At 35.0% G+C, this 22,233-nt stretch overlaps 1 protein-coding gene across 4 annotated transcripts in view; it reads left to right on the plus strand.

Annotated features, from left to right (window-relative positions):
- Positions 1-22,233, plus strand: part of LOC126457281 (sodium-dependent phosphate transporter 1) — a 317,359-nt gene that overhangs the window by 269,188 nt on the left and 25,938 nt on the right. For 2 of the 4 annotated variants that reach the window (XM_050093447.1, XM_050093449.1), the window contains exons 3-9: positions 3,325-3,511; positions 4,698-5,735; positions 5,822-5,920; positions 6,303-6,446; positions 7,087-7,269; positions 7,355-7,474; positions 13,930-13,986. In XM_050093447.1, coding sequence (XP_049949404.1) covers positions 5,540-5,735; positions 5,822-5,920; positions 6,303-6,446; positions 7,087-7,269; positions 7,355-7,474; positions 13,930-13,986 — 799 coding nt within the window. In that variant the 5' untranslated portion in view covers positions 3,325-3,511; positions 4,698-5,539. The remainder of the gene's footprint in view (positions 1-3,324; positions 3,512-4,697; positions 5,736-5,821; positions 5,921-6,302; positions 6,447-7,086; positions 7,270-7,354; positions 7,475-13,929; positions 13,987-22,233) is intronic. The other 2 variants (XM_050093448.1, XM_050093450.1) reach the window with 2 other exon arrangements.

Below are 22,233 nucleotides of genomic sequence, written 5' to 3' on the forward strand. Positions count from 1 at the left end.
AGCTACTTAACTGCCCAGAATCAACACAATGATTCCAACCACATTACTCCTGTAAGAAGAAGAAGAAGAAGAAGAAACAACAGAAATAATAAAATCAGCAGGCTCAAACACCATAAAAATAATCACCAGAACCAAGAAGACATTTGGCAAACAGAAAAAAAATCCACAACAATACAAAGATGTTTTAATTCACTGTTACACAAGAAGGGAGACAAAGCAGATGAAAATAACTAGTCACTAACATCAGGTGCATATAACATTCTATCTCAGTGTCTATTTGATAGAAAACAGAAACAACTTGAGTAAAAAATTTGAAAATATTGAGCATGATTTTTTGATTAGTATATTCATATCCAGAGCAAATCTTGAATATAAGGCCAATCATTGGATAGCAGAGAATTTGTAGCAAATATTTAGTTTGCACATTTGTTGTTTTCAAAAAAGCCTGTGGCTCACTTGACCATGAATCTTTCATCCAAATATTAAAAGGGACAAGGTGTAGATCTGAAAAAACTTGTAATCATATAGGTGAAACAGACACTGACAGATACAAAGTACAATGTTTAATTCATGGAGGAACTCACAGATCCTTTCGAAATCAAAACAGAGAGAAGACACTGAAATGGGCTGTCACTGTCTCCCTTACTTTTCAACTATGTCCTTGAGAAAGTAATACAATAATCACACGAACAGAAATCAGTCCTCAAAGTTGACTAACCAACCACTTCAGGCAGAAGCAATTTTTCCGCAGATTGCCTAGCCTCTGTAGATGATTTAGCAGTATTAACTGGCAACATTTCATCACCCCAAAATCAGGCTGAACTCTTGAAAGAAACTGAAGAAAAAGTTGATCCCCAGATATCATATGAAAATGAGATTGTAAAAAACATGGACTGCAATGAAGTAGCACCAAAATTCATGGAGATGAAGTATGGCAAAATTAAATGGGTTCTATAAATTAAATCTCAATGAAACAATCCAGGAAAATGGAATAAAAAAGAAAGCAAACTAAATTAGATGCAAAAAAGGAACTTTGTACAGACATACCCAAAATATCTACCACAAGAAATGTATGTCTAAGCTCACACAAGTAAGATATTCCAATACAGTAATTAGATGAGAATGCTCTAGGGATCAGAAACACTTAAGAACAGGAAAAAGTCATTGAAAACATTGAGAAAAAGGAATGCAAAGTCATAAGAAAAATTCTAGGCTCAGAACCTGTAGATGAACAATACTAACTTAGAAGCAGTCATGAAATCAAACAATACACAAATATCCATAGGAACATTAGAAAATGTAAGTTATGGTTCTGTGGACACATTAAAAGAATGAACACACAGACTGACTCATCAAAACAAGTAGTTGATTTTATTTTCGTTTTTGACAATAGGAAAAAAGTCAAAATGGACACGATGAATTGGGTTGGCAAGATCAAAACTGATCTCAAACTGGCAAGAACTACTCGAGATAATGTCCAAAAATATGAAATCTACATGTACAAACTTCACAAATGAGAAGTTGACCAAGAGTAAATCCCAAAGGAGTTAGGAACAACATGATCTGACAAGAGAAAGGGATCCCACAGGAAGAAAATGAAAGAGATATGGGCACAAGGGAAGACAAATACCCACTTATAAGTACTTTGCACAAGTCTAATGGACTTATTTGCAAATAATAATAATAATAATAATAATAATAATAATAATAACAACAATAATAACAATAACAATAACAACAACAACAACAACCACCAACAACATCATCTCACTGTTGCACATACCATATGGCAGTGTATATGTTACATGAACGCTAGGTTTGTGTGCAAACAGGCTGTACATTGTCTCCCACCCAAACAGTGGCTTACAAGTGGGGCAAAGCTAAACTTGTTGCTCAATCATTATGCTAATGTACATGTTAACACTGCATTGTTACTCAACAAGTCGAAGTGTCTTTCTTCTTCCTTTCATTTTGGCTATCTGAAGGCTAATGAACAATGTGGCTCAGATTTGTTTTTTCTGGTCTTTGTCCTTGTTCAGTATATTCTTTTATTCTCATACTTTGCAAGCTTCTTCATTCTTCTGACAATTTTGTTTTTGTGTTAGGCCTAAATCTCTCATGGAAACCTATGACAGTATTGTTTATTTACTTGCTTGTATTAATTTGAAAGTCGTCCCATTTCTTACAGCTCTCTTTGTACCTCTTGGGTCCAATGTACATAAGTTCTCATGTTTACAAGAAACTAAATTATCTAATAATGTGTTAGTATTTCATGGTAGATTCTGAAGATGTGGCAGAACAACATGGTCTTTATTTTTCTGGTGGTGTAAGAGATCCTCTCTGTGAGTATACAGTTCTTGGTTCCTCATTTTCTATATTGACCGTCTTCTGTTCTTTGAGGTCTGAATATCCTCCTGGGAATCTTTCATTCCGTAAGTTCTAGGCTCTAAAGCAGTAACATGGTAAAGAGGTTCGGACTTTCTGCTGTATGTTCAAAGTGGAGGGGGGATTACTGCCTGGCACTACTGCAATTTTGCATTTACAGAAAAGATTCTCCATGGTTAATTGTAAGGTTGTGTTCTTAATTAATCTTACTTATTTGTTCTTCTTTTTGTGCCATACCCATTTCTATCCATTCACCTAAGTATGAAAATCTCTAGATCTCTAGATCTTCTGAATTTTTGCTTCTCCTAATGTCATGTAGATAGAAGATGAAATCATTGCCATCATCCTGTATCTAACGTTCTTTGTTGGCAGTCAACACAAAGGCATGAACAGGATTTTAACTGAGGTGTATAGTTTTAGTGCCATAATATATGTTCCACCTACTCTTTTTATCACTTCTCTGGGCACCAACTCCCTTTCTTAACTCAGGCTTAGGACCAGCAACAACATTACTGTATTACTCAATCCACCCAAGTGTACTACAGGTGGAGACCATAAATCTAAAATTTTGCTCAGACATTGCAAATTGTGTAATTGGCATGTGAAGCCAGGAATATCTCACAGCTGTATTAACTGCATTTTTAAAATTATGCTTGCCACTCTAGTCAGAAATGGACTTTCATCAGTGCAATCTCAGATGTTTTATAGCAATTTGTTGTTGTTAGTTGTAACCATTTATCTTCTGAAAATACAAAACTTGTGTAAGTTCATAAACTTAAAACTCAATATGTTTTTAGTTTTCAGAGAGAGAGAGAGAGAGAGAGAGAGAGAGAGAGAGAGAGAGAGAGAGAGAGAGAGAGAGAGAGGGGGGGGGGGGGATTAATTCAGTTGTCTAAATTGTGCACAGTAGTTCTTAATCAGTCTTTACTTTTGTTGCAGATGATTGCTAGAAGTATGTCACCATCAAGATGCTGTGCCATCGTGGACAGCCATCCCATTTCTTAGCAACGGATTTAGTGTGACCAGGTCACTAGAAGAAGTTTAGGTTTGATTTATTAGATAGCAAAACTTGGCCAGCTACCAAAACTTGGTGATATTTTATCTGGTGATTCATCTCTCAAGACAGGTAAGTGTAACTATGAGAATTTTCTAACTTCATAATTGATGTAGATGTTTGATTTTTTTCTGAGTTACTTTAGATGAACCATATAGAATAGATGGCAGTATTAACCTTACTGATGCTACAACTAAAGAATTTTATTACTGTAAATAAATTTGTTTGTACTTAGTTCTTATGCGTAGCTTATTTTTGATCCTTTCTATTTTCACTGAATGTGTGTTGACTCCCCGCAAAGTTTTGTATGATGATGACTTTTATCCAGTGCCCAAAAGATTAACAAATGAAAGTATACGTAACCTGTTTTAAAGGATGAAATTGGAAAACTGATGGGAAGAAATCAGTTAGGTAGTGGGAAAAGCTAATAATAATAATAATAATAATAATAATAATAATAATTTAATGTTGAAATATTTCACTCTAGCAATTGATGTAGAAAAAGAAACGTATTTACTTCAATTTACTACTGTGAATTCGACAGTCAGTGTTGTAAAATGAGACAATCTTCTTACAGATTTGCATCACATTAGTAGAGAATGGGCAAGCACAGTTTGTGGGAAGAGGACAACATTAAAGAGATGAAGACTGAGTAGAGGGTGAAGTTAGGGCAATATTTCTGTTGGTGTGAAGTGTTGAGATTCCCAAGTCTGATTGGAGTTGTTTCCCAAGTTCTTAGTTCCAGTGGTTCGTTCACTTGAATGAATGATTAGTACTGTATGATCAATTATAGACATGTTTCCTGTGCCTGGGATTATTATTTACAAAATGCAGTAGGATGTGGCTGTTAATAGTGAAACCTGCATGGATAACAGCCAAATGTTTCTGTATCTGCCATAACCAGTTTCATATTTTAAACAATTATTAAAGCCACTGTGAATTTTATTATCTAAGGCACTGGTGAAAGATACTGTTTATTTACTAAGTCAGTGACAACAGACTGTATCTTTGCAGTTTGGTTCATAGAGTGGTTCATGTAGTTTGGTACTAATGTGTGTTGCTAAGTGGTCTAGGATGTGTAAGCTGTTTTGAACTGCTGGAAAGTTAGAAGTGTAAAAAATTTAAGCAGATTTGTTTTACTTTTAACTGGTATATGTACAAAATTATATCTGAATAAGCAGTTATGTATATATAACACTTACTTTTACGTAAGTAATTCTAAAAATACATTTAAGATTTTTTTGCTCTTCTTTTGCAGGAATTATTTAGTAGAGGAACAATAAAGTTTACACACAGTCTGATCTCAACAAAATGCTTTTGTAACATTTTAAAGGCTACTGTGAGGAAAAAATACTCATTTCATAGAGAACAAAAATTCTCTATTCCCTTTTTTGTTTTCTATTTTGGAACAAAAAAGGGATAGAGAGGGAAGAAAAAAGAAAGTTAAAACTGCTTAACCTTAAAATAAAAACAATCCTTCCATCAACTGAGGGACACGCTTAATTCGTCGACTGGGCAAAAGTTTTGCTTTGGATAAAATTGAATGATTCTCTACTGCAGTGTTTGAGCTGGAATATTATCCTTTGAAAGAATAGAAACTATTTTGAAAAAGAGCCCTAATTATTTTCATATCTTGTCGTCATTAAGAGTAATTCATTGACAAGACTTGGTGTACCACAGATCACATACAGGCAGATAGAGGTGCTCATATTTTGGCTTTTTTTCTTAAGAACAAAAAAATCCAAAAGCCAGAGGTGGTATTTAAAACAAAAAGCACTAAAATATTACGGGGTACTTAAGGTAGATAAGGGAATGAAGCTCAGGAGCCTATAGAAATTCCGTAGAGAAAGGAATTCTGTGATAATTATTTTTTTATATTATTCAAGAAGATATTGAATGGAAGTATTAACAATGGCAGACTGGAATGATGTAACATGAAGATAATTTGGAGTAACAAGAAGTGTGTGTGAAGTAAAATTGAAAATTGGAAGAAAGAGCATTAGATACTTAAAGTTATTTAATTTAGTCACTTCTTGAAATATCTTGAATATAACAGAACTCAGTGGTATTTTATTTTACAACATTTTCATAAGCAGCATCATGATTGAAGCATACTCGTCAGACGTTTTGTGGATTCTCATCGTTGGATTTATTGTTGCATTTATCTTGGCATTTGGAATTGGAGCAAATGATGTGGCTAATTCTTTTGGTACGTCAGTGGGTTCAAAAGTTTTGACAGTTAGACAAGCATGTTACTTAGCTACAATATTCGAGACTGCAGGAGCTATATTAATTGGTAAGTTAAAACTTAAAAGTACCTGGAAGAATGATATACGGTATGGTTTTGTAATGATATACTCAATGTCAGTTCATAATTTTCAGGTTACAAAGTGTCAGACACCATGAGAAAAGGAATATTGGATGTTAACCTTTATGAGGGGCGGGAGAGAGAATTCATGCTTGGGTTCCTCTCATCCCTTGGTAAGAATACTTTCATTACCCAACAAAAAAGTAGTACATGATGATAATAATAACTGAGATTGTATTTTAGGTTGAATAGGAAGCAAACTGTTTTGTTATACTGATTTTTATTTATTTCTAACTAGTTTTTCACTTATCGGGCCATCTTTCTTGAAAATCCTCCAGTAAGCTGAAAACTAGTTATTGATAAACAATAATCAATCGAACAGTACAGATTAATAACAGTAAACTTTAAATTTTGAATGTTCTATTGAGAAGTGGCAGAAGAATCCACAAATGTTCAGATATTACTATGCATAGTACTCACATCATACTATTTAATGCACTGCAGGTTAAATTCACAGATTTTTAAAATAATTTTAAAATCTTAACATTCCCTCAGCTGGCAGTGCAGTGTGGCTCCTTGTTGCAACATTTCTGAAGCTGCCTATATCGGGAACTCATAGTATAGTTGGAGCCAGTGTTGGTTTCTCCCTAGTTGCACAGGGATTTGCTGGATTGCAATGGATGACACTAGTTACAATTGGTATGTATTATCTTTTTTGTAATATTTCATTATTGTGGTACAGAAGTGGTTCTGACTTGTTTATGGTTGTTGGTTGCCACAGTAGACAAATTATTTCAGTAGCAGACACCTGTAACCATCAGACAGACGGAATCATAAGTGATAAACAGAAGACACACTGAACAACTTGGCTTTCCTTTTCATTAATTTTCTGTGTAAGCATTTATATTTCTCACATCTAAAAGAATGTAATTCCAGCATTTACTTTGTTGCTTCATGGAGGACTTCATATGCTTACTGTAACTTTTTCCCCCCATTCTGGTACAGTTACCTCTCTACTTACCAGTATGCAGAAATAGAGAGAACAAGAATAAAGAAAGTGAAACTCTTCTGTCAGGTTACAGAAGGCTGTATCTAGCTGTCATGGTACTTAAATAGGTTTCATAATTCATTTGCACAGAAGCTACAGAAAGTATTAACTCTGTTTGGTGTGACTTCCTGATTCCATATATTTAGTAGCTCATATTTTTTATATTTTCTGTTAATTTCATTCATCAAATTTCATCTTGCCCTGGAATGAGAAAACAAAGGTATCAAAGACATTTTATGGTGGCCGTTGGGTAACAGGAGTTAAATTTGAAACTATTTGATATTGTTGCAGTTGCCTCATGGTTCATCTCACCAGTGCTTTCTGGAATGATGTCAACTGTCTTGTATTTGCTCATCCGGAAATTCATCTTACGGGCACCACAACCAATAAAACCAGGACTTAGAGCACTTCCTTTGTTTTATGGTGTCACAGTTTTAATAAATGTGTTTTCAATTGTGCACAATGGACCGAAATGTAAGTACAGTCAACTGTCTGCAGCAAGTGATGGCATTGAGGTATAGTATTTCAGTATTCTCACTATCTGTTTGCTTTCCTTTAGTGCTATACTTCGATTACATTCCATGGTGGGGAGCATTGATCCTCAGTGTGTCGATTGGCATCTTGGTCACCCTGGGTGTACATTTCTTTCTTGTACCTCACCTGAGGAATCAGATTCTGAGTAAGTGGCTCTAGTTTAACTTTGCTTACAGTTCCTGTTTCTGTTATTCACATATTCAACTCATGATGGATATCTTGTTGACAAAAGTCTCATTTAACTCACGAGGGTGAAGTTTACAATTTGATGTGCCTTCAAGATTTTTCATAATAGAAATACCTGCTGCCACTCCATGTGTCAAGACATTGTCAGCATAATCCATACCGTCTGAACTGACAGTCATTAGATTATCACTGAGAAGTAGCAGCATTTCTTGTTTATATTTAGTTAATATCACACACATTGTTTTGGCATCCAGACAAAAAACCTCTAATGGATATTGACTGATCTTGTTGCTGTCACCAGCACAAATGTTGATTGGAAAAGAGCAGTTCTTCAAAGACTATCATCCATGCAAATGATGGGATCTTACCTTCCAAAAATGTGAGAATTGGCTCAGAAAGTCACTGAAGGGAGATAATTAATGAACATCAAATCCAAACTACAGCATAATACATATGCAAAGCAGTAGAAAGTTACTTTAAGTGACAGAAAAAAATAATAGGACCAGTTGCAGTCAAACCCTAACATTTTGGTTTCTTAGCTCGACATGTACTCGTTGCCACTTCCACAATGCCAACCAGCGTGGATTTCAAAAACATTAATCATGTGAAACCCAACTCACACTGTTTTCACATGACATACTGAAGCTTGCTCACATGATGCACTGAAGCTTGAATCAAGGCAACCAGATTGGTGCAGTGTTTCTTGATTTCTGAAAAGCATTTGACTCAATACCACCCCTGTGTTTATTGTTGAAAGTACATTCATATGGGGTATCAAGTGAAATATGTGACTGGACTGAAGGATGCAGCATGTTTCGTTGGATGGGGAGTCATTGTCAGATGTAGAAGTAACTCCGGTTGTGCCTCAGAGATGTGTGTTGGGACCCTTGTTGTTCATGTTTAATTAATGACCTTTAATACAAGGTTAGTAGTAAAATGAGGATTTTTTTATTTTTTATTTATTTTTAATTAATTAATTAATTAATTAATTAATTAATTAATTAATTTTTTTTTTGCAGATGATGCAATTATTTATAATGAGATACCATCTGAGAGAAGTTGCATAAATATTCAGGCAGATCTTGATAAGCTTTCAAAGTGGTCCATAGATTGACAACTTTCTCTAAATGTTCAAAAATGTAAAATTTTGCACTTAGATTGCTTACAAATTACTCATGCAACTGGTTCTAGAATATTCTCAAGTGTGTGGGAACTGTACAAGATAGGACTAACTGGGGATATTGAACTTACACAGAGAATGCTAGCAGAAGTGGTCAGAGGTTTGTTTAGTTTATGAGAGAGTGTCACAGAGATACTGAAGGAACTGAACTTGCAGACTCTTGAAGACAAACTAACTATCCCGAGAAAATCTATTAACAAAGTTTCAAGGATAGGTTTTAAATGATTACTCCAGGGATATATCACAACCCTCTATGTATTGCCCACATAGGGATCATGAGGATAAGATTAGAATAATTACTGCACGCACAGAAGCAATCAAATGATCATTCTCCCCTTGAACAACAAGGGTTCCAACACACATCTCTGAGGCACAACCGTAGTTACTTCTACATCTGAATGGAACTGGAAGAAACCCTACTATCTGGTACAATGGGACATACCCTCTGCTTTGCACCTCATGGTGGTTTGCAGAGTGCAGATTTAGATACTTCCAGAGTGACTAAACTACATTTGTTCTCAAAAGTATGGCTACTATTTGATAACATATGCTATTAATCCCAGTTGTTACCAGGAAATTCAGAGATAACACATTGTGCATCTGGTGTCACTGTACGTGGCATTTGTGGTGAGCCTCTGAATATGGTCTCAGTGTGGTTGAAACAGGTTGTATTGTGAAATGTGCTTGTGGTAATGTGAAGAGTAGAATAATATAAAATAAATGGATTAAGAAAGATATAGGCATCAATTATTGTAGAGAGAAGCAACCTCATGGTTCCCCAGTAATTACTATTTCTCAGTTATAACTGTCAGCTTATACTAGGGTACTCGTAAAAAAATGCTTAACTCTGTCTATAAGTAAAACACCTGCAGATGAAAAATTTAGTCATGGCCCAACAATATTTTATTGTGAAAACGTATTGTATACTTTTGTCTGTTTCTGCTATTTAGTTGTTTATGTTTTCTCGCTTGAATTGGCTTATTAATTCATTCAAATTAAAGTAATTTTGTTTTCCATAAAAAAATATAACTTTAATTTACTAGGCACTGTATTTGCTTCAGTATTACCATCTGTCTGCGACTAGTATAGATCTAATGTTCAAGTGTGATAACATTTCTAAATGTTTCTGTATTTGTATCTCACATAGGACATAACCACCAACCCAGTATTTACCTAATAGATTGTGGGAAACTGCCTAAAAATTACGTTTAGGTTGGCTGATTCTCCAGCCCTCATTGTTAATTCTTGAGGTGGATTGAATCTGCAGCTGGCTTGCCCCTCTGTTTCTCGTAAGTGGGTGGGTTAGTGCTCTCAGCTGTCTGGGCGAGTGAAGCAAAATATACAAGGAAATTATTATTGTATATGTGTTGATGATGTATCACTGACAGTTCATGCAAAATGTATTTTGGTCACAAATGACTTTAAGATGTAAAAGTAAAATCATGTGACACTGAGAATGGAATCAAATTTACAGAGGCCTGTATTGCCTGCCACTACATTGTCAACTTGACACTGGTCATTTTGAAGGAATAAATATGTCACAGATTTTTTTCTGTATTATCTCAGTACAACAAGAAACATGGGTATGCAAACCCTGTTACTCATGTCTGTATGCCAACACAGTGAGAGATAAACATATGTAGAAAATGAGGCCAAGTATCTTTTAATAGGTGTATTGGTATCTTGTTTTGATCTAATTTATCTGTTTGCACATCAAACAGTTCTACACACGGATATGATGATGTGTTAGGCTATAAATCTTTAATATTAGTGTTATTTCTGATGACAGTGGATGTTTGTTCAGATGTACGGATACCTGTTTTTTTACATTGAGTGCATTCTCTGATTTTTGAAGGCTTAGTAAATAATTGCAAAATTTTGGACCTGCAACAGTGCAAATTCAAACTCTTCCACTGATAAGTTGACAACTTACTCTCTGACCATTCTGGGAATAAGAGGAAAGCACTGATTGGCTCACTCTGAGGCTGGCCAGAAGATACATGCTGGACATGTCAGTGGGACATTGGGAATTTGCATGACAGCATGCTCAAAATTTAATGGATTAAATATTAATTTGTTTGTAGTGGAAAAAATTGTATTAATTTTTGTCTTTGTTGAGGTTTTTGTACTTGGCTTCAATGACTTTAATTATTGTGCTACTGCCATCAGTTAAGAAAAATTGAAAAGCCTTTTAATAAATAAATGATAGTAAATAAAGACCAAGAGCAGGCCACCAGGGATGCCTTACATGGTATTGTCTTGAACTAGATTCAGATTCACTCCTACCTGATAATATACTGATTTTACTTGTTCAATCTGGTGATGAAAATAGCTTTTATGATGGCTTTGTCTGTCTGGTTAGCAGATTTGCTACCTTGTTTATGTAATTGATATTCCACTAATATACACATTTTGTTTTCCTGGTTAAGCTTACAGCCTCTACCTTTTCTCTATTCAATTCCTTCTTCAAGGAAGGAACAATTTCATATGGTTATAATGTCAGCCTCATAATTTGAGAGATCATACGTGGAAAAAATGGCATTAATGATTGAACATAAATATTTGTTTTATCGTCTCTCTCTCTTTCTCTCTGCCTTCGGTACCGGTAGTGCACAAATTCAAATATTAAAACAGTACTGTAGTTGGTGAAAATGAAATACTCAATAACTGACCCTTTCAATTGTGCAAGCTTTCCCCTCGCTACTGTTTTAAACCTTTGTTCAAAAAGTAATTAAATGCCTTTCCTATGGAGGCTCATAGATCTCCACATTTTTTCAAAAGGTCACTTGAAATAATTATTTATGACTACATTGGACAGTATTTTTTCTTTGTGAAACAGTCCTTGATACAGTAATCAGATGAAACAATTGTTATCACCTTATATGATAAGTTTTGTTTCTGAGCCACTAATTGGACATATTATTTTAAGATCTGTTTACTTTTTCTTTATTTTATTAGTGACACATACCTTTCAGTTTGAATGCGTTCAAAGTCTGTAATACAGACAGACAGAGAGAGAGAGAGAGAGAGAGAGAGAGAGAGAGAACTTAAACTGTTTGCAAATAGAGTCCAAAACTCGGAGCTTGTTTTATCAAGACAGAAGACTGTGTGGCCAAATAAAATTTGCACAGCTGCAATCAGTGAAATGGAAAGATGAAACTATGTAATGAGTGTGCTATGCTTCAGTGGTCCTGTTTCTGATATTGTATGCCATTTCATCATGAAAGACTTTCCTGATATGAAGTTATGGAACCTGCCTTCCACAGTCCTTCAAGAATCTCAAATGACAGCACTGCTGAGACACAAAACTGTGGATGAAGTTCATTGTTATAATAATAGAAGTGATTGTTTTACAATTATTTTCTCACACAACACCAAGACTGTGGTGGTAATAGCAACAGATTATTATGAGGCAAACATATAACACTTCATACATTCTTCAGTTCAGTGTTAAATGGGATCCAGTTTGTTTATTGTAGATCATGCAGAATGTATGTTTATTTTAGTCATTTTCATTTCATGAGTAATTTGTTTTATTACTTGGAGTGCTCTGTACAGTACATAATTTGTGACAATAATGGTGTATGTTTTTGAATTACAGTAATAGTATTCAGTTTTCATGATAAGATCAGTCACATTAGAAACAATCTTTGGGGCTTCTACCCTTCAAGAAAGTAAGCAATGTTGTCATTTAGAGTGTGGAGGTGGTTGTTCTTTGTGAGCACCCTATTTCTGTTCATTTACCTGTGCTGTCTACAAAGCTACACATGAAATCATCTACTGAAGTAATTTATGCAAAACATTTATTATCTTTTCCAGTTACATTTAGGATGAAGACGATACACGAAACTGCACTTTGTTCTTTTTGCTTTATAGTAGTCAACATCACTATACTTATTTTCAGTTAAAGAACCAGTTTTCTAAAAAAAAAAAAAAGTTGATGGCTGTTTCACTCTGGTGTATGATAAGAATAAAAATGATTCAATAAACTATTGAAATGTCTAATCACAAGCAAGATAAATGGAGCACTCAAAGCATACATGATACTGGTGGAGGTGACTTGAGGCATTAGGAACAAATCAGAATTTTAATATACTGATTTCAAGACAAAACTGATGAAGTAGACAACATGGTCCTCAAGAATACACCATTTTGAAAATGGTAGTAACAAACACACAAAAGTCGCTCGTGTTAAATTTTGGAAGTGTCCTTTTGCAGTTCAACAAATTTTTTGCATTAATGTTTTACTAGTTAAACATGATTTTAATAAATTATTAAATATATTACTTTTTTTAGTGTTTAATTGCAAAACAATGAAAGACAATACCTGTCAAACTAAAATCAGTTCTGATTCATAATATTCGACAATTACTGTCGATGCATGGAGTTGTATAGTTCAAACTAGCCATAGTTAGCCTTCTGCAATGCTATTTCTTGTATGTCAAAAGTTTTCAATGTAGGCTGTAGACTGGATAGTACTGATTTTGTGCATATTGATTGTGCCCAGAAATTTCTGCTTTTGCTGACAATAGGCCTTCTGCTATATTACGTACTATATTGTCAATTACTAAGATAGTAAGCAGTTGAAACTTTCACATTATCGGTTCTGTTTATTCAATGTTTATTTAACACAGATTGCTAAAATTTGGTAATTTTCTTCAACTGGGTGAACTTGATAAATCTGTAAGTTCTTGAAAATGAAAATGAAAACTAGGAGGAGAGGTGTTGGGAGACAGACAAGGGAATCTTTATTGATTTCAAACAGCAATAAATCTCATTCATACTGGACCAGTCAGATTAGTGAGAGATGTTTAAAATCAGATATATCATAGTTCAGTCCAGCATTATCAGTTACAATAGGCGATTAGTTGCTCATAGTTTATTGTGAAAAGAGCTGTCTGCTAGATCTTTCACATTTTAAGCACACTTTATTTTTTATTTCAGTTTATAGTTTCTATACTAAATCATTCATATTTTAAACATATTTCTTTTGTTTTGGTTTATATTTACTGCTGCATATAATCTGTAGTGTTGATAAATAACTATACTTGTTTGACAACAATTGAGAATTCACTGATACTAGGCATTGTAACTTACGTTAACCATTAATTCACTTTAATTTTGCTGCTTGTAACTTAGTTACAGAAAAGCTAACATTTGAGTTATTCAGATTTTAATTTATATAAATTATTTTTGTTCTCTTAGTTGTGATGTTTATCGCTTGTATGTTGCAGAGCAGATGCGTATAGACAAAGGTCGTGGCGTGAGTTTTACATTTGGTGATTCGACAGGTAATTAAAATGTGATGGAACATTGACATTTGATGTCTTTTGCAAGAATTGATTTGACTGCTCTTATCAGTAATGCTGGCAGGGAAGTTGGCACAATGTGACTTGCAGTGTATAACAACCTGGAGAAATCTTTTGCTTGTTATTGCCACAATGATGAATTTGCATATGTGTGGAAATACTAATGCTTATCATGGTCTTACTAACTTTCTGTTTGATACCACATTGTGAAATATACTGGGCGTGCACTTAAAAAAATTAATGCTTTGGTTTCTAGTCTGTATCAAGATCTTATCCATTGCTGCTAACAGATGTATTCACTATCCAGTGCTTGCAGGAGGCATAGCTTAATAGCTAATTGATCTCAGATACGCACATTTAAATAGTTTTCTTCTTTGTACTGCTAATCTTTGACAAACATATATGAAGCATGATACACTACTTTCTACACCAATGTTTCTCGAAAAATGGCAGAGGCTATTTACCAGTATTAACAAATAGAACAATTTGCTCAATTCCTATGGTGAACTGGCTAAGCGATCTACCAACATCTGCTGCCTTTTAGAAGTTAAAAGCTGGATGAAACTGTCATAATCCACTATAAAAATATTTGGAAACTAAAATCACACAAAATGGGTGGTTATAGAAGGTCCTGCCTTTCTTTAATGTACATAATTGTAGTAAAGAACGTACAGCTGAAATATACAGAGAACTTCAGCTGATATTTCTAAATGAGATAATAAAACTTAACACCAAAAATGTACACTGAAGTTAAATAAGTTATATGAAAGCATGAGATCATTTACATTTGATGTCCAAAACTAGAATAAGTGTGCTTTGTATATGGAGTTGGCGCACACACCTTCGGGATATGGTCGTTCCAACAGTGGGAACTAAACAGTGAACAGGGAAACCAAATATGTTTTAAATAGTAAGAGCTGTAAGAGCCTAGTGGAGACCCTCTGTCAGAAGTAACAACGTAATTACAGAATAAACGCTAGAAGCATTCGAAGAATATAACAACCGCAACGCAAATTCTGCAGTATAGGCAATAGTTTGTAGTGATGGAAGTAGTCAGGAATAGGGTTAAAAGTGGGACTGAAAGGTGGATGAAAACAGAAGAATAGAAAGAGCATTATCAGTGTTGACTTCTTGTGATATGATTTAGGTAAACCTTCCATTTTTAGATTACAGAAACTATTCCTGCAAGGAGAGACGTATGGTCTGCAATAGGAAAATAATGAGCCATGTGTCAGCTCTTTGGTGCAGAATAAGTTTGGCAAGAAGATATTAATGTTGAGAGTATGGACTATTTGTTCCCAAATGTCATTATAGTGAGCTTTATTTTATTTATGCTAATACATAACATTAAAAGGAACTTGAAATTCAAGTTCTTAGTTCTTTTAAGTTGCCTAGTTCCACGATTGGAAGTTTTGCAGCAAGGAAACAGAAAAGGATGATAGTCACATTTTACTGGGAGGGCAGTATTGTTGGTTTGATCTGTTCACTTTGTTATTACAGAAATTATGCTGAAATACAAATTTTGTGTTATGATGATGGCTATAACGTCAAATAACGTAAATGGCCAGACATGAATTTGTAAAACAGGAGTATAAAATCTGTTGATGCTGAACATTTGAGGGAACAATCCAGTAGTGACTTCATACATGTTTCAGTAATAACATCATTTGTCAACAACGATGTTCTCAGTACTTCATCTTTCACTTCGAATAGATATTAATCAAATATATCCCTTGACATTCTGAATTTCCCTCTATCTATCCATCTGTGTGTTACCTGTTTATATAATTTTTATATCCCCCTCTTGATTACCACTGCAATTTGTCCTTGCTATATCCATTTCTTCCTTACCATTTCTCTGCCTTTCTTTCATCATCAGTTTCATTTTTGCCCTATAGTTCCTTCAGAATTTAATTCTTATTTGCCCTACTGATTACTGACAACTCATTAATTCTGTGCAGTTTGAATTTCACCTGCTGAGTTACTGCCAATTAAGACTCCTCCCTCTGCAGAGCAAATCACTAGCTATTTTCATTATACTTTATCTAGGAGGATATTATAATGAAATGAGTGAGAATGATCCCATAAAAGTGATGAAGTGTGAACTATGGTCTGTGTTGGGATGGTAGAATTTTTGTGATAATGTGAGGCTCTCTTCAGCTATTAGTAACAGTGCAATAGCACTTCCCCACTAAAGAGCATCTGTTAGTGAGATGTATGATGATGTCAGTGAGACTACAGTATCAGTAACTAACATGTATTGTGAATATATGGTAATCTTTTGAGACTCTTGCACTGATGTCGTGACTGCTTTTAGATTAGTGGAGAGAAGTGAGGCATAAAGCATCATTTACAAAGTTATTTGTGAGCTGGGATTAACGTTTCTCTAGTAATCTATCATGTCGATATCAAACCCTCTCTTGCAGAGGAGAGCACAGTGATCTCAGTTATGTTAAAATCAAATTTTTACAGCATTCATCTAGGAAGCATTTGTGTTTACTGGAGCAGAAAGTCAATTATTGATGAGATTTTTCTCTGTTCTCACATTGTCATTTTGTCATGGGAGGGAATGTGTTGGATAGACATCTGTAATTGAAGGAGGTTCTGTTGATCAGATTGTACATTTTGCATCTTCCAAACTAGAATCTGCATCAGACAAAATTGGTGTCTTATGAGCTAGAAGATAAAATTTTAACAACGTATGTCACCTGCCACCTTAAAAATGCACATAAAGTGTAATTGTTTGAACTGCCTTCTGCTTCCAGTGTCTGTTTTTGTACCTGACTTTGCACTTGTTTTCCTGTGGATGGAGATCTAACTACTAGAGACAGTAATGGTTTATATAACTATCTAGGTTGGGCATAGGAAATGCTCCTAGGTACCTTCAACTCTTGATGTATTTTTTCATCTATGAAAAATTGGCAATCCTCACACTAGATTGCATGATATCTAAACAAATAGTGAATACTAATCGACTAAAATATTTTATTCTGTGATTGATACACATTGGGGTCACCCTTTCCCCATGGTTACTGCTCTCAACATCTTGAGGGTGGTGTGTCCAAATTTCTCACCCGTGAACTATCCCATCAAAGCTGGAATATGAGATCTGACTGAGATAGAGTGAACCAACGTTAAGCTTATGCAAACTGCCTAAACTGGTGCTGCGATGAAAATAGTTTTTTCCTTGCCGTTAACTCTTTCTGTTCTTTACTTCTCCAGTGATTGTAGCACTTGGAAATGCATTTCATTATGAAGACTTTGTGAAATTAATCAAATTGTGCAGATCATTTGCAGACCACTTTCCACTGTTTAATTTAGTATAGCAGTTGCTTGACATGTTTTTTTGTCGTGGTCAGGTGTCTCCTTATGAGGTATTTAGACAGAGTTGTATTATTGTTCACCTTTGTTTCTCTGAAACACTGAAAGCTGTAAGGTTTTGTAGTGCCATTTTGGCTCCACAAATAGCTGTACGTGATTAAAGTAGCCAAATTGTGCTCCATTTTCCTGTGTAAATCTTCTACAGCTGTGACTGACAAGTGCTGCAGATGCCACACATCAATGTATTTCACACATTCACCACTCCAACTAATAGTGCACCATTTTAGGGTGTAGTATGTAGATTTATACCTTCCTTGTGATCCAGACAATGAAAAAAGAAAAGCTTATCCTCTGACAAGCTTTTAATTCTAACAATGTATGTCAGCTGCAATCTTAAGTCATTGTGACTCAATGATTGTTGAATCACCTTAAGAGTACGAAGAGTAAGAGGGGTCTCAGCACTAAGTAAGCCATCAGTTCAGGGTGTGCTTGTTGTCTGTGCTTGTAGACAGTGTTCTTCTGTAGGTAACTGTAACCTGCACAAAAAACTCTTTCATAGTACATATTTTTCCTTTCTGCTGACACCACATTTTCAGAAGTTGTCATCTTGCAATCAATAAAATGAGTAGTAGTACTAGGTGCTGCTCCTATAGGGTCTAGCTTAATTATTTGCTATGGGCATCTAACCAGATTTAGTCTTTGCCTATTTATTACAAGCAGACTGAACAAAGAAATTATTCAAGCCCAGGACACAGCATTTGGCATGGAGCAGGGTCCATAAGTTTATGTAGGTATGGCATACCCAGCCGAAGCCATTCATTGATGAGATGCCATTGTTGTTGTTATTGTTGTTGTTGTTGTCTTCTTCAGTCCTGAGACTGGTTTGATGCAGCTCTCCATTCTACTCTATCCTGTGCAACCTTCTTGATCTCCCAGTACTTACTGCAACCCACATCCTTCAGAATCTGCGTAGTGTATTCATCTCTTGGTCTCCCTCTACGAATTTTGCCCTCCACGCTGCCCTCCAATGCTAAATTTGCGATCCCTTGATGCCTCAGAACATGCCCTACCAACCGGTCCCTTCATCTTGTCAAGTTGTGCCACAAACTCCTCTTCTCCCCAATTCTATTCAATACCTCCTCATTAGTTATGTGATCTACCCATCTAATCTTCAGCATTCTTCTGTAGCACCACATTTCGAAAGCTTCTATTCTCTTCTTGTCCAAACTATTTATCGTCCATGTTTCACTTCCATACATGGCTACACTCCATACAAACACTTTGAGAAACGACTTCCTGACACAAATCTATACTCGATGTTAACAAATTTCTCTTCTTCAGAAACGCTTTCCTTGCCATTGCCAGTCTACATTTTATATCCTCTCTACTTCGACCATCATCAGTTATTTTACTCCCCAAATAGCAAAACTCTTTTACTGCTTTATGTGTCTCATTTCCTAATCTAATTCCCTCAGCATCACCCGACTTAATTCGACTACATTCCATTATCCTCGTTTTGCTTTTGTTGATGTTCATCTTATATCCTCCTTTCAAGACACTGTCCATTCTGTTTAACTGCTATTCCAAGTCCTTTGCTGTTCATCTACTGTTCCAAATGGTCCCAGGCACATGGATGGGATGAATATAGGTAATTTAAGAAGAGTCATTCAAGGTACAGTGTGGTGCCAGGGTGTTTGTCAGAAAACCTTTTAACACAGCTGTTGTTATCTTCGAAGATAGGAGTGTCCACAGAGCTATCATTATGAAGATTTAGAAGAAAGCGCAACAGTCATCAAGAATGTTGAAATAAAACCTACTGGTTTATGTTCACATTAACCTGAATGAGTGGATCAAAGCCCTGGTGCAAAGAACATCTCCAGAACATCACTGAAGCACCTTGGGCCTTGAGTACCCACTCCACAAATTGCAGGTAAAATCCTTCACTGTGCTGTTGATGCATTCAATGCCTGGCATCAATAGAAACAGAGGCAAAATCATGACTTGGCTTACCACAGTGTGCCTCCAGTCTACTATTGTCCATTTTGTGTTTTGTATGGCCCATTGAAGTGTTTCCCACAGCTAGTCAATCAAAATTAAGTCTTGGTAAGAAAAAGGATGAATTCATTCTCTATATGATAAGGTAATTATAAAATTCATAAAGGAAAACTGGAGTGTAATTTCCATATGTTAATGTTATAATCAAGTTAGTTTAATGAAGACAGTATTGTGCAGTAATGCATGACTGTGTCAGTAATTCATGTTGTGCTGTTGAATACTGAACAAAATGAAGAACACATGATAATACTGACACAACAATGTATACATTCCGCTTCACAGATGAAGGAAATATGTTACAACTATTTCTTATATCCACCTTCGCCCAGTCAGAAATTAGGAATGTCAGTCCAGTGAGAAATTTTCGCTGTGCAAGGTCTGTGTGCAGTTCATTGCATTGGCTTTGTTTTTTTCCACTTTATTTCTTACACACTAACTGTGTTTTTAAAAAATCAATTCTCGTGCATCGTTCAGGCATTTCTGCATTGTTGACCTTTTCTTCTGTAACAAGTAGGTGAAAGAAACTTAAGCAAATAGAAGTTAAAATGTATTTCATTCATACATCTGTCAGTTTCTGTAATGCCCTTCTTCCCTCTCCCTCAAACTTCATTCACAGATGTTGGGAGGAAGGAAAAGTTGCATTTATGTAGTCTAATGTTTCTGATTTAATCTCTAGTCATTACATGTGTGGGAGAACAAGTAGTATCTTCTTCAAAGATGGGTTTACAAATTTTTAAGACCACTCCTTCATTTTCTTCACTATACATTTCTTGCAGTGCAACCTATCGGTTTACTTGCTCCTGTAATGTTTCACTACTAACCAGTTTAACTTATAACAAATCACTCAATTGAACCTAATATATATCACAATAAGAAAAGCAATACTTGAGAATGGATCATGCAAGCATTTTGTAAAGTATTTATTTTGTAGATCAGCTCAGCATCACTAGCATCCTCCTAATGAATGAGTTTTGCATTTACTTAATTCTAAATAAAAAGAGTTGTTTATTTTTAAATTTCTTCTTGTAGTTGTGCCAAAGAACTGAAATTATATTTCTGATTCTATTGTATATTGTTGAAGAAAATACTAATACTCTCATTTTACAACATTGCTTGTTGGAAGTAGTAGTGCTCCAACTTACATAGCTGAACATGTTAAACTGTTGAATTGAAGAGATGCTCACCAGTGAAAAGTTGTGTTGCTTTAGTGGCAGGGTGTTAAATGGTCATTATTAAATTAATTGCGTTGTTCATTCCATTAACTCATTGAGGGGAGATCCTAACAGAAGCAAAACATGTCAGAAATATGGAACACAGCATCAAATTTTTAAAGATAATTGGATATACTAATACTTGTCACAAAATATGTGTATGTTTTGCTGAGTTGTTGTTGTTGTTTTTAGTCTGTTGGGAGCTATTGTTAGTAGCTACATATGCCTTAGACATACTGTGATGTGCATGGCTGTGTCCGAATCACATTGCTTAAAAGAAACGAAAAAGTAAGTAAAAACTGCCTGAGGAGGAACTGTGCTGCATGATAGTTTCATCTGTTACTTCACTTCCTTTGTATTTGATTTTGCTACACTAAAAAGGCAAAATGTATTTTCCAACATCGAAATAAAATCACAATTCATCATGTATCTCATTCAGTTGTAAGTTCTATTTCTGCCTTAATTTTGATTTGTTATATGTAGACAAAATTGTGGCCTGAAATGAATGTGTAATGCTTGTATGCTTTGGGCTTCAGATTAAGTTAAGCTTTCTTGGCAGATTATATATGTGTGCTGACTTGTGTCAGTGCCTTGGTATGGTACAAAATTTGTTTTATAGGAAAAATGAGTTTGTACTCCATTCATCTGGTAGACTGTTTTTCGTTCTTTGTCATCAATAATTTTTTTATGTCTCCAAGATGAAAAGGCAATATTCTGATAAAGTATTCAGTAGTGGCTGCATATTAATCAGCCTATCCTTTTATGTGTAAATAATCACAGAGAAATATTCACACAAACTTCGGTAGCCACCTTGATGACTTAACCTTCACCAAGTTCAATGTTTTGTTTTGATACGAAAAATCAAAATTGTTTCGAAAAATTAATAGACATTGTACTTTGTTCAACATTTTTAATGATTGACTCTTTGATAGGAGCAGATGGCAGCATAGGGTTCAGCTGTTTCCCTCAGGGTACTTGTTCATGACTTTAAAACTTAACTTTGCACTATTCACTGCACAGAGACTGAAATGAAATTAGTTCGTTCTGTAAGAGCTGAACTATCTTTTCATTTGTTTCACTTACTACAACAATGTTTAATAATATGTGGAGAACTGGTGTAAATATTTTATTTGCCCAGAACCGGACTCTGTGGGAGCTTCCACACAAGAAAATGTGAGCTAGGTAGGACATTAATAGTCTGCTAGCACATGCAAAGAGGCTTCCTGATTCCCATTTGGTTTCTTTACAAGTAACTAATAATTAGTATTCATAATCATCCTTTTATTAAGTTTTCCAATCAACCTACTATTCTCTAATGCAACAAATATAAAAATAAAACTTTTATGTTTGTCAGGGTGAATGGTTAAGCTTCAATCGCTGTGCTGAACTTCATTTGGCTATGGCTGACAATAATTGTCTCATTGAAATATCAAAACTTACAAATATCTGATTTTGTTAGTCAACCATATACCACTGTAAACTGCACACTCCAAACATACAGCTGAACCCACTTGTGTGTTGTTTCTGTGGTGACGATGGAAGTACTCTACTGACCTCTCTTTTTGTTGTCATAAATACTTGGAGTGTTAGTGTTGTTATGAAATGAAATGATCTTTTTCTTCATATTCTTCTCCAAAATTGT

This window comes from Schistocerca serialis, chromosome 2 (genome assembly GCF_023864345.2).
Source record: "Schistocerca serialis cubense isolate TAMUIC-IGC-003099 chromosome 2, iqSchSeri2.2, whole genome shotgun sequence".
Classification (NCBI taxonomy): Eukaryota; Metazoa; Arthropoda; class Insecta; order Orthoptera; family Acrididae; genus Schistocerca; species Schistocerca serialis.